The 14025-nt window shown below is 44.0% G+C and overlaps 1 protein-coding gene across 3 annotated transcripts in view; it reads left to right on the top strand.

Annotated features, from left to right (window-relative positions):
* The window catches only part of CTDSPL (CTD small phosphatase like), a 121129-nt gene that overhangs the window by 68642 nt on the left and 38462 nt on the right, over positions 1-14025 (top strand). For all 3 annotated transcript variants that reach the window (XM_080797373.1, XM_080797374.1, XM_080797375.1), the window contains exon 2: positions 11268-11422. In XM_080797373.1, the coding sequence (XP_080653499.1) occupies positions 11268-11422 (155 nt within the window). The remainder of the gene's footprint in view (positions 1-11267; positions 11423-14025) is intronic.

Below are 14025 nucleotides of genomic sequence, written 5' to 3'. Positions count from 1 at the left end.
CTAATGCAACCAAATCCCAATGGTATGTTTTTTTAGAACTTGATAAAATGATTCTGACATCCATCTGGAAGCATAAGGGGTTAGACTATCCAAGAAATTTTTGAAAAGAAAATAATTAAGGGGGTCTGGTACTGTTAAATATAAAACATAAACCTGCAGTAGCAAAGCTTTGTGTTAGTGGCACAAGAGGAGGAATGGAGTGAAGTAGAGTGGGATGGGAAGAAATAGAATAGAATAGAATGCCCAAATCAGTGTACGAAGGTGAACTGTTAAATCAGTGATGTTAGGATATTTAATCTTGGGGGGGAATAGGTAGATTCATAGATCCTACTGTATACAGCATAAACTCTAAACAGATAGAATATTTAAAAGAAATTTCCTTTAAACCAAAAAAGAACGAGAAGAAAAGTTAAGTGAAGACTTTATCATATTAGGGGGCACCTGGGTGGCTTAGTCGGTTAAGTGGCTGCCTTCAACTCGGGTCATGATCTCCGGGTCCTGGGATCAAGTTCCACATCAGGTTCCATGCTCAGCGGGCAGTCTGCTTCTCCCTCTGCCTGCAGCTCCCCCTGCTTGTGCTCCCTCGCTCTCTGTCTCTCACTCTCTCTGAAATAAATACACAAAATCTTTAAAAAAAAAAAAAAAAAAGAGTGTATCATATTAGTGTGGGAAGGAATCAATTAAAAAATCATTAGATTTGACTCAAGACTTCGCCCATCTACAGCCATTATAAACAAAAGCAAAAGGCCTAAAACAAACTGAGACTATTTCAACACACAAAACCATCCAGTACAGAACAGTCTGAGGATTACGTCTCCAATATAGGATAAAGGAACTCTTAAAAATCAAAGAAAAAATGGAAAAATAGGCAAAAAGTATATAAGCACAGTTCTCAGGAGAAGAAATAGAAATGGACAAAAGTTATAGGAGAGATTATAGAACTTGGATGGCAATCAAAGACATGCACATGAAAGCAAAAGGGTTGCCATTTCCACCTTCCAGACTGGCGGAGGCTATTTACAGTCTCCATGTTGGCCCAGCCTCCGTGGCATAAACCGCGGGTGGGCGCGCACACTGGCACTGCCCCTCTAGGTGGCAGATTGTCCACAGGTATCAAGAGGCTTGACTTTTTTTTTTTTTCCAAAGACTTTGGTCCTAGCAATTACACGTCTAGGAATTTCTTCTAATGGGATAATCAGACATGCACTTAAAATTATGTAGACTAATTTCATCGTAGTATTATTTTGGATATTTCTTACTCATTATGGTGCATGAGACATTACATAGGATTATTAATTTAATAAGTAATACAAAATTCAAAGGATACTAAAAGGAAATAGAGTAAAAAATAATTCTCCTTTCCTTCCCAGTTGTGTCCTCCATTTCTCTGCCATGGAGCAACCAGTTACTTATAAATCCTCCCAGAGATGCTCTTTGCACATGTGAGAATAGACACATGCTTGTGCTTTTTATTTTGCTAATCTATTTAATTTTGTATTTGAAGGTTGATGGCAGCATGCTATATGTACCATATGTACCTTGCTTTTCTCACTTAATAAGTCTCAGAATGTGCTCCATTATCAGTAGGCAACATAATTGCAGAGAAGCACAGGTGAGTGGGGTTTGAACAGACTCTACTACTTCCTAGCTATGTCATCTTAGACAAATTTTTAACTTCTCTGGGCCTTAGTTTCCTCATCTATAAAAAGAGTACAGTAATAGGCCTTACATCATAAGATTACTGATACGATTCAATGAGTCACTGTTTAGAAAGTGCATAAAATAGCAACAGGCACATCTTACATAAGTGTTAGCTAATATTAGTACCTATGGAGCTGCAGCCTTCTTTTTAACAGCTGTAGAATATTCTACACCCAGGATCTGTTCTATTTTGTCCCATATCAGTGGACAACTAGATTGTTTGTAGCATTGCTGTTGCAAACAAACTGCAGTATTTGTCACAACACTTTTTTAAAGGAAACAACATAAATGTCCAAAGTCAGTTTAGTTATGGCATGGTGTACATCCACACAGTGGAATATAATACAGTGAACCAAATTGAGGTTGTAGAAGGGTATCAGATATGTGAAGATGTTCCCATATATTTTTTTAAGTAGAGACAAAGATTTTTGACATTCTGTTTTTTCCATTATAGATTGTAGAACTTGAGAAATGATTTTTAAAAAGTGTGGAGAAAAATAACAATTAACCTAGTCCTATGATCCGGAGATAGCCATGCCTACTGAACATACTGGTGAATTTTATCTGATCGCTCGCGCTCTGAAAATTTGCACTAATTCTCCTATAGAGGTTGCACACCTTCACTAAAAATGTCTGGGAGCTGAGAGTTGGATTCTGCAGGTGCGGGTTGGCCATAAGTGGATGGCATAGATTAAACCAGCTTGGAGGAAGAGGCTTGCTGTGGTCAAGAGGGCTTCCCAGGAAGCAGAGCTGCTTGGGCTGACCTCTCTCTGAACAGTCGGAGGAGCTGTTTCTTTCTAATAGTATCTCAGTCATTTTCATTGTTCTGAGTTTCCTTTCATACATTCATTCATTCGGTAAACATCTGTCACGAGGGGCCTATTTGTACCAGCCTGCTTCTATGTCTCAGGGACTCAGGCATGAACAAGATGAGTTCCAAGCCCATAGCTCTGGAGCCTACATTCCAGATCTCATCCAGAAACAGAGGACAGAGTTACAGACATGAGGCATGTGCAGTGTTTCTGAGATGCTTCCCCAGATGGTGACCACAGGCACTTCTCCCTGGGTCTTCCCAGTGGCATTTCTTGTGGCTGCACAGTATTCTGTCCAGCTGCTCTGCATTCGTTTACTTAACCATTCCTACTCTATTGGACATGCACGTGTTTTGCATGAATAGTTCATGGTCTTCAACACATCACTCCTCTGCTTTTCAAATGGATTGTTCCAGTTTACCGAGTTCACCAGCCACATGTGAACGAAGGGGCCTGGACCATCAAAACCTCCCCACTGTGTTGGCTCTCTGTTTTTATTTCTATTGTTTCTATTCATTTAACAGGTACAAAACTGGGTTTCACTGTTTAAGTGTTCATTTATTTGATTACTGTTAAATTTTAACCTTTACTTCCTCTTAAGTGCATTTTCTGTATAAATCCTTTGTTCTGGTACTTAGTTGGGCTCTTGCTGTGAAAAACGGACTCTGTACAGTGATGGCTGAGAGCTCCCTTCTAGACTCCCACAGACCTGGTTTCTGTCCAGCCCTGTTACTTAGGAGCTGTGTGGCCTTGGGCCAGGGGTCTGGGACATGCTGAGGCGTGGAGGGCGTTCCCAGCACAGGGGCACTCCTTGGGAGCTGAGTCACAGAGTTTGGTGGCCTGGGGGACATTTAGGGCTCAGTGAAACAACCACTGTGTCTGACCTTATCTAAGAGTCCTAGCACGAGTATCCTTGGCTCACTTTGGTATTTTCAGAACTGCAGACTTTGGAGTAACGGCATGCAACACAAGGCCTCATATTCATTTTCTTCCTGGAAATAAACCCCAAACCCAGAAGAGGACGGGGGAGAGACGGGGAGGGCTGGTGGGAAGGCTGGGAGCCCTGCAGTCAGGCAGTTCTGGCCTTGAACCCCAGCACCCTCACCACACAGTTGTGAGTACTCTGGGTCTCCGTTTCCTTACTGGGAAGTGGGATGTCATCTGGAGGGACATTTCTTTCAGAGTGCCGGGTGAAATTGCCAGGGGAATTTTATCGCTTGGAACTAGATATAGGGACTGCCTAGATATCTCAAAAGGTAACTCAGTGACTAAGTCCTTTTTCTAGGAGAAAAGGATGTTTGGATTCTCAGCAGCCACATCTGCTTTTGAACTCTGTGCGGTCTGTGCCCTGGCCTCTCCCCACCCCAGCAGCCCCGTCAACAGCCCCCCTTTTATTCAAACAGAGGAAAGTTGTGTTTGTTGACCACTCTTTTGGGGGTGGGAAAGGAATGTAATGTATGCATAGACTGCCCAGAATTTCCTGTTAGACACCCACTCCAAACCACGGCCCTGGGATGCATTCCAGAGATTGCGGCCCAGTCCTACAAGAGAAGAAAGGGTGCATTCATTTAAATGCTGGCCACTGGGAGGAACTCCCCCTCCCCCCTTAAAAAAAACTGGTGCTTAGCATTCTTCTGTAGTGGCATAGTTGTGAATTCAACTGCATGGTCTTCGCAGGGCTGTAATGTGCTCTGACGTCCCCACGTGTGAAGAAGCACCTTTTCCTTGGGAAACTCCGATGTATGGTTTTGTAGCCTTAACAGCATTGGTGTCCACGTTGATGCTTGGACATGTTTGTTTAGTTTTTAAGATTTTATTTATTTACTTTGACAGAAAGAAAGACAGCAAGAGAGGGAACGCAAGCAGGGGAGAGGGAGATGTGGAAGAGGATGTGGGAGAGGGAGAAGCAGGCCTCCCGCCAGCAGGGAACTCAATGAGGGGCTTGATCCCAGGACCCCGGGATCAGGACCAGAGCAGAAAGCAGATGCCCACCAACGGAGCCACCCAGGCCCCCCCTTGAACATGTTTTTAATGTTCTGTGTGAACACCTGATGATACAAATCGGCTGTGGAGTACCTTTCTTGATTCTGCTCTTGTGACAAGGAAGAAGCCAGTTTTGAGGGCAGGTTTTGGCATAGACTTCTTGTGTCGAGTCCATTTTCTCCTAGAAATTCTGTTATGCTTGGTCTTTGGCCGTCTGGCCCCTGTGCCAGCATGTAGGCTGGCTTGGCACCGTGGAAATTAAAGGCAAACCTTCTTTGTTTTCTGTAGCTGCCAAGATGCAGTTTCTTCACTTGGGGAGAAACTTGAATGATTGGGGATGGATTCCCAGTGAGTAGCAAACATTTCCACCTACGTTCCAGCTTCTCCGTGCTTCATCCTGAACCACTCATTTGATTGTAGGGATGTGTGTGGGGCGGTGGAAGTTCCAGGTCAGATCTGAGATAAGGACAGATGGGTGGGGGTGTTCACAAAGGCAGCGAGTATGTGAAGCTCTGAGTTGATGTAGACCCCAGAAGTTTGCCTGAAGCTAGGGTTCAGGATGGAACCAGAGCCTCCAACATCTGCAGTCTAAACCAGGTTAGAACACGAGAATTGTTTAAGGGCAGTGATAGGTGGCACGGGCGGCTATCACACTGATAAGAAACGCTGTGTCGAGTCAGCACTTCAATTTCTGGACGCAGAAGGGAACCAGGTAGGTCAGGAAGTCTAAGCGGATAGCAGTACCCCCTCCTGGCCAGTGCAGACCCACTGGTGGTGGATCCACTCGCACCTTCCATCTGTTGGCATAAATACAGTTTGGTAGCTCTTTAGACCAGTCCTTTTGATCCCACTGAAGGACCAGACCTCACTGTCCGCCTTGGTGGACTTTCCCCTGGATGTTTCATGTTCCTAATTAATTACAATACTTTCTTTCTAACCTTATTTCATGTAAGAGTTCCTAGAAAAGTCCTGAGTCCTAGGGTTTATTATTAAGCTTCACATGTAGATCTGCTTTTTATTTGTTTCATTTCCATCATCGTCATCATCATTGTCGTCATCATGCAAAGAAACCTTCACTAGATAGGAAGTAAAGTTTTAAGGAGCCACTTCAAGTTCTAAGTTTAGAATTCACATAACCAAAACCGAAATGGGACTGCCTCCATGTTTTCTCATAAAGCCAGGCTGTTTCTGTAAGGACTGTTGTTTGGATACACGCTAACTTCTGAATGTTCACAGTGAGACACTGCTCGGTACCTAAAATCAGTCCATTGCTGCTGTATTTTAAGTTGCTGGTAGATCTTCTCTCTTGAACAAATATGTGTATTTTTGCTGCATCCACACAGCAGACCTCCCTGCAAGGATAGGTATGAAGATTCCCGTATTAGTGGTGTGGCTTAGGTAGATGAAGTCACACTTGCTGACCCATGCAGGGTGAGACGAACCCAAAATATAACTCCAAAGCCCATTTTCTTTCCATGTGACTTGCTTATTTATTTTTATTTTTAATTTTTTATCTCCATGTAACTTATATTTATTTTTTATTTTTTTATAATTTTATTTTTTTTCAGCGTTCCAAGATTCATTGTTTATGCACCACACCCAGTGCTCCATGCAATACATGCCCTCCTTAATACCCACCACCAGGCTCACCCATCCCTCCCACCCCACTCCCCTCCAGAACCCACAATTTGTTTCTCAGAGTCCACAGTCTCTCATGGTTTGTCTCTCCCTCTGATTTCCCCCAACTCACTTTTCCTCTCCATCTCCCAGTGTCCTCCATATTATTCCTTATGGTCCACAAGTAAGTGAAACCATATGATCATTGAACTCTCACTGCTTGACTTATTTCACTCAGCATAATCTCCTCCAGTCCCGTCCATGTTGATACAAAAGTTGGGTATTCATCCTTTCTGATGGAGGCATAATACTCTATAGTATATATGGATCATATCTTCTTTATCTATTCATCTGTTGAAGGGCATCTTGGTTCTATCCACAGTTTGGCAACTGTGGCCATTGCTGCTATGAACTTTGGGGTACAGATGGCCCTTTTCACTACGTCTGTATCTTTGGGATAAATACCCAGTAGTGCAATTGCAGGGTCATAGGGTAGCTCTAATTTTAATTTCTTAAGGAACCTCCACACTGTTTTCCAAAGTGGCTGCACCAACTTTATTCCCACCAACAGTGTAAGAGGGTTCCCCTTTCTCCACATCCTCTCCAGCACATGTTGTTTACTGTCTTGTTAATTTTGGCCATTCTAACTCGTGTAAGGTGCTTTCTGAATGTGGTTTTGATTTGAATCTCCCTGATGGCTAATGATGATGAACATTTTTCCATGTGTCTGTTAGCCATTTGTATGTCTTCTTTGGAGAAGTGTCTGTTCATGTCTTCTGCCCATTTTTTAATGTGATTATCTGGTTTTTGGGTGTTGGGTTTGAGGAGTTCTTTATAGGTCTTGGATATCAGCCCTTTGTCTGTACTGTCATTTGCGAATATCTTCTCCTATTCCATGGGTTGCCTCTTTGTTTTGTTGACTGTTTCCTTTGCTGTGCAGAAGCTTCTGATCTTGACGAAGTCCCACAAGTTCATTTTCGCTTTTGTTTCCTTTGCCTTTGGAGACATATCTTGAAAGAAGTTGCTGTGGCCAATGTCAAAGAGGTTACTGCCTATGTTCTTCCCTAGGATTTTGATAGATTCCTGCCTCATGTTGAGGTCTTTTATCCATTTCAAGTTTATCTTTGTGTATGGTGTAATAGAATGGTCGAGTTTCATTCTTCTATACATAGCTGTCCAATTTTCCCAGCACCATTTATTGAAGAGATTGTCTTTTTTCCACTGTATATTTTTTTTCTGCTTTGTCAAAGATTAGTTGACCACAGAGTTGAGGGTCCATATCTGGACTCTCTACTCTGTTCTACTGGTCTATGTGTCTGTTTTTGTGCCAGTACCATGCTGTCTTGGTGATTACAGCTTTTGTAGTAAAGCTTGAAATCAGGCAACGTGATGCCCCAGTTTTGTTTTTCTTTTTCAACATTTCCTTAGCAATTCGGGGTCTCTTCTGTTTCCATACAAATTTTAGGATTGTTGTTCCAGCTCTTTGAAAAATGCTAGTGGAATTTTGATTGGGATGGCATTGAAAGTATAGACTTAAAGTCGACTTTAAGGTAAGAAATTTCCATTCTAGGCTCTTTACCCAAAATGGTCCATATCTCTGATTTGCAAATATGGCATTCTGGAAATCTTTGATGCAGATCAGTAGCTTATATCAGTCAATTTAAAATTTAAATTCAGAGGTTCCAGTTCTAGAGGTCAAACTGTGACATCTACCGTACAATCTGCTCATCTACTCCCCATTTCCGTAGAGGCAAATGCAAACTCATCATCTTGGTTTGCAAGGCTGTCATCAACCATCGCCACTCCTCTGATTTCTGAGATACATCGTGCTGTCTCTCACATCAGGCCCTTTACACGTTGCTGTTTCCCCACTTCCCTGCCCCCTCCAGCAATTGTATGCACTGTCAGCCCAGCTCAGAAAGCATTTCTTCTAAGAGATAACTCCTACCCTCCCCCAAATCTAGACTTTGGGCCCCATCAGTGCCTTGCACTGTTCAGTGTCTCTCGTGCCAGATGTGGGCCACATGAGGTAGGGATGGTACCTGTGTGGTTCACCAGTGTTTCTACACTGCCTTGCCTGGGAGCTGACATTTTCAAGAATAATCTTTTCCATCACAGATAACATAAACCCAGAGAAACAGGTAATTTATTCTCTTACATAACTGAAAATTCCAAGAGGATCTGGTTTTGATGAAACCAAGTCCCCAGATGGTATTGTCAGAGAACCACCCCTTTCCGTATCTCAAGCTCCTTTTTCCTCAGTTTTGGCTTATGCTCAGGTAGGTGCCTCTCACTTAGTGACAAAGGAGCCACCGGGGGCTCCAGGTTTACATCCTACCCACTTGGCAAACCAGCAGAAAGAGAACATGAATCGTGGGGCACACTCTCCTTGGCCTAGGTTGGGTCAGATGCCCAATCCTAAGCCAGTCATATGGCTTAGATTAGCCAGGCCTCGGTAATGGATAGAAAGCAATTTGCTGGGGGAAGGCAGCAGGGTTATTAGACCTAACCAGCCAGCATCTTGAGCCCGTTGAGGACCAAATGAGTACCGAGGATGGAGTTGAGGCTGATGCTGGTCCTGAGCAACTCCATTCATATCCCCTGCGAGCCTGATTCTGAGAGTACCAGACTAGTCCAGGAGCGATTAGCAAAGTAGGCAACCCCTGACCTCCCAAAGCTTCCTGCAGGCCCTAGAACTAAGCTTATTTAATGGGAAGAGCCTGGCCCCTCCCTCAGTCTTGGAAGTGAGACCACTTTGGGCTGCTTCACCTCCTGGTACACCAAAGGGAGATCTTAAGTGAACTGCTGCTTTCCCCTCAGGGGGTGACGGCCTTCCCAGGGACTCACTCCCACCGCTCTATTTGTGGCTTCTACGTAGTAAGCTGTCATATGGTAGAAATTATAAGTAGCTCACTGGCTCCAGGTTCAGGACTTTTTTTAGCACATAAGTTCATTTGTTAATTTGTTTGTTAGTTGGTTGTGGGGAATATGTATGTGACCTGAGGATGAAAATGGGATCTGAGGGGGGTGCTTTTTGCTGAGCGATTTACTCCCCAGCTCAGGCATCGGCTGCTCTGTGTCTCTGAGACATGAACAAATCACTTGTTTACTTGCAGAGAAATGTGCTATCAGCCAAGGAAGAGGCAGGCAGTATTTTTTCTTCCTCTGACGAAATTATCTGAGTGTGGCAAAAAAAGGAAGCACCCAAAGTAACAACAGAACAGTTTAACCAATCAGACATTTTTTTCAAATTAACTATTTGTTTATTTTCTAGAGGTGAGGCAGAGCAGGGGGGGGAGGGGAGAGAGAAAATCCCAAGCAGGCCCCAGGCCTGGCAGAGAGCCGAGCACCAGGCTCCATCTCACAGCCCTGAGATCATGACCTGAGTCGAAATCAAGAGTCGGATGGACACTCAACCGACTGAGCCACCCAAGCGCCCCTAAGAGTTTATTGTAGTGTTTTTCTCTCCGTTTGGTATGTTCCCTCCTTGATCTGACCTGATCTGTCTAGACTGTGTTCAGCATGGCCCGTGGAGAGAGCACACACTTTGGGAACAGGCCCCCTTGGGTTCAGATCCCAGCATACGAATTCCTGGTTGTATCCCCTCAGCGGTAAGACGGAGGCAGTAATGCTGATCTCGTTGGGTAGCTGTGCGTGTTCCATGAAGTGAGGGTTGTAAAGTAGTGGAATAAAGAGGGCCAGTCCTCAGTAAACAGCGGTCATTATCACATCCCCCCTCTGCTGCTTGGGAGGCCTCTGTGCCTGGAAGTCCCTGTGGCCTGGCTTGGCCTGCCATCGGGTGCCCCAAGTGAGAAGACTGGTGCCTGTGGCATGCGCCCAGGCATTCTCAAGGAAGATAAAAGGGCCAGTGTTTCCAGGGGTTACGGTTCTGAAGCGCATAGTTAGTGAATGGGGATCTTAAACTCACACTTGCTGAGCCACTCGCCCAGGCCCAGGCTGGAGGCCATGCATGCCTGTGGAGTTGCTGGCAAGAAGTTTTTCAGTCTTTTTTCATGTTGATTTTGCTGCTGGCAGAAGAGTACCCCAAGACTATTAGCAGAAGTTTTGTGATCTCTTGAGAGGGAAGGTGCTGTACAAATGACTCAAGTACACAGAGGAATCATGCCAAAACTGCTTTTTGGGAGAGAGAAACTCCAACAGTTATCATGTGGACTCAGTGATTTCCTATTGGTAATTTCCCCCGTTAACCCCAAGCATGGGCCCTTTGTGGCCTCTGCTCAGTACCATTGACCCACCCAGACATGGTATGTGGTGGGACAGCCCTGGCTGCATTCCCAGGCACTGCTCCTGGCCCTCCAGGTTGTCAGTCTCCTCCCCTGAGATGTGTTTTTCATTTTATACTAATTTTTGGCCTTTTATTTCTGACTTGTGGCAGCTCGTCTTGAGGCCTGAATAACAGAAAGGATAGCATCAATCCCTCGGGAGGCTGAGTCCAGGACAGGCCAGGAAATGAGTCCATGGCACAGGACTGCCCCGGGTTTCAGGAAGATGGGCTTTTCCCTGGCCAGCCCTGCTCTTGCTGGACCATGTGCTCTCCGTCCCACACCTGCTGTGTATGTCGAAGTATCATGGAGGACTCCAGCCCTCCCATCATTTCTTGACAAACGGCAGAATTTAAGAAGGGGCCTGCTGTATGCCTCACACACCTTATCTCTTGATGAAGTTAGTCTTGATGAAGTTAGACTAGTTTCAGAGTGATTCTTTCTTGGTACCCTTCTCAGAGAAATGCTTCTCAGAGACTGTCAAGTCTGATTTTGCCTGAAAGGATCTTTGTTTTGAAGTGGTGCTCAGTCCCGGGTCGGAAGACTGTCTGCTGGGTTCAGGAATGCAGATGGTGCCTGACCCTGATGATGGGTCAGTTAATGAGCAAGCAGCCCCCACTGGGCTGAGGTCAGAGGAATTCTGTCCAGCCAGCAGGAATGGACTCCATCAACCAGCTGGCCCTCTAGGAATCACATGTTGAATAACAGTCCTTCAGAGTAACTTCTAGGGCCCCTCATCTTCTTGTGCTGAGTAGGTCTCCTGGTATCGGGGCGCCCAGGGGTGGGGCAGCTGCACATTCGGGTTTTCCCATTGCATGACAACTAGGAGTATGTGCTGCAGTTGGCCACAGTGTGTTGTTTCTCTTTCCAGCATCCCAGTGCAACGTCAGCTTAAAGAAGCAGAGGAGCCGTGGCATCCTCAGCTCCTTCTTCTGCTGCTTCCGTGACTACAATGTGGAGGCGCCGCCCAACAGCAGCCCCAGTGTGCTTCCGCCCCTGGTGGAGGAGAACGGTGGGCTTCAGAAGGTCAGTGCAGGCACGAACTGTGCACTCAGCAGAGCCTCTGTGGCTGTGTATCTGTCCCACCCTTCATGAATATCCTGAATAAAGGTCTGTGATGGTTACGTGTGCAGCCATTAACTGAAAGATCTGAACTGACCAAAAAGGTCAGCTTCTTTGTCAGGATATGTCAGTCACTCCCATTTAGCAACTGAAGCATATGCTTGATGACAGTTATAAGAATCACTTCACATTTTTATAACATTCTGTCCTGGGTGGTTGGTGGCAAGAAATGGAAAGCTAAAGAACCAGTAGCAGAGAAAGACACAGAAGACAAACAGAGAAACAGAGGCATCCCCCAAACCGATATTAAGTATAAAGGGATTTAACTACTTTGTCTAATATATTTGTTATATATTCTTTAAATCCATCAGATATAAAATTTTAAGTCAGGTTTTCATAATATGTTAAAAAAAAAACCAACTAAACTCTACCCACATGCTGCCCAACAGACATACCCTAAGCAAAGTGACTCAGAACAGCTAAAAGTAAAAGGATGAGCAAGAAGATGACACACAAATATACAAGCAAGAAGAAAGCAGGGATTGCAACAGTCATTCAGTCAAATAGAATTTCAGGTAACAATCACTGAAAGGAAAAGACGATTATTCGCTCTGAAGACAGTTGAGATTGAGGACACAAAAACCATAAAACTTTATGTCCCAAATAGTGTGAGCGAAGGACCTGAGCAAGCATTTCACAAAATAAGAAATACAGTTGGTCAATAAACAGGAAAAGTGTTCAGTATGGTTAGTAATCAAAGAAGTACAAACTAAAACAGTGAGCTAGCCTTTTCCATGTGTCAAATTTATTTATAAAGATACTGTTTGGTTTGGATGAGGGGTAGCCACAGAGAGGGTAGAAGATGTAAATGGTTTGTTAGTAGCCTTTTAATCAGTTACCTTTCTTGAGGGAAATTTGACAATGTAATCATAAAACCTTAGCAGTTATTTATTGACATAATTATAGATGTGCAAAGATTGAACTATAGGATACTGTCCAGCATAGGTTATAAGATTGCAAAATTGTGAGCAACCTGATGATCAATGCTAGACAGTAAAACCCCACAGAATAACCACACAGTCAAGTAGTTGCCAGCTATTAAAAATGATGTCTCATAAATATTACTGACATAGGGAAATGTTCATCTATGTCACTTAGGAGATAAAAAACTTGTAGGTGAGTGTATTTATAAGTATATTAGGGGATAAAATGCAGTAGGTGAGTATATTTATAAGTACACATGTAGTGTCACACACACACACACACACACACACACACAGGCATTTATAAGACTAGAATGATATATGCCAAAATATGAAGAGATTATCTCAGGCTGATGGGATTATATATAGGATGTTCTCCCCTCTTCTGTGCTCTCCTTCTTTCTCTTTTTTCTTTTGGCTTTTCCTAATTTTCACAAAATAAGCTTAAATTACTTTTGGGATTAGAAAATACATTATTTCAAAAGCATATATGAATGTAAGGAAAAGGATTCTGGGAAGGACAACCTGAGCATGTGGCTCTGACCATTTAAATTCTCTCTCTTGATAAACCCAGGTGAGCCTGCTGGTGGAACCTGGAAAGTGCGTTAAGGCCTCTGGTTTTCCCAACATCACCAGGGGAAAGAGCAGGCACAGGATTCACCCTCTCTGCTCCTCAGTGAGAAACAGGGACCTACCAACAGAGGAAAATGCTTGCTTGCCTTGGAGTCCTGGGACAGAGACTTGAAGCAAATAGTCCTTTGAGGTCCCCCAGCCAGCAAGAGCTGTGGATCTCCTTGGAAAGGGCCTTTACTGCCCACTTACTGTGTGTGGTCCTTGGAGGGGCTATATGGATGAGTTGAGTTGCTTTTACTTCTTGGGCCCTACAGGAGCCCATTACTACAGAGACTTTCTTCCTCTCTTGTGGTTTGTCAATTTGGGCTCTGAGGACTGTGAAAACATTGCTCCTTGTGGGGTCTGGCACTGCTCCCTCATTTGCCACTGCTGAGAAGGTCCAAGTTGAAAAACTAGCATATGAGGCTCCCACTGAGGTAGAACTAGTGGAACAGATAGAAGAGAACTTTTTAAAGATTTATTTATTTGAGAGAGAGACAGAGAGAGACAGGAAGGGTAGAGGGAGAAGGGGAAGCAGACTCCCCACTGAATGTGGAGCCCAACACAGTTTGATCCCAGGACCCAGAGATCATGACCTGAGCTAAAGTCACATGCCCAACCAACTGAGCCTCCCAGGCTCCCTGAAGAGAATTTAAGTAGACAACTCAGGAAATGATATTTCAAGAAATGAATTTTGAGTACAAAAGTAACTTCTAGAATTTAAAAAAGAAATCCCATGATTTCTAAATATAAAAATTCAGTAAACAAACTGAGAAAAAGGAGACTGAGGATGGTCACTGCTGAGAACTGAATTAATGTTCTAGAAGAACAAGTGGAAAAAATATCTTACAGTTCAGACCAGAGACACAGAGATGATTATTGTGAGCCAGGAAGAGGCATCTAGGAGACCTAACAGCAAGTAATAGGAGTTCCAGAAAGAGAAACTGTAATAGAAGAAATTTTTCTTGAGCT

This window comes from Martes martes (assembly GCF_963455335.1).
Source record: "Martes martes genome assembly, chromosome: 1".
Taxonomy (NCBI): domain Eukaryota; kingdom Metazoa; phylum Chordata; class Mammalia; order Carnivora; family Mustelidae; genus Martes; species Martes martes.
Note: the sequence above shows the minus strand (reverse complement) of the source record. Positions and strands in the feature narration are given on the sequence as shown.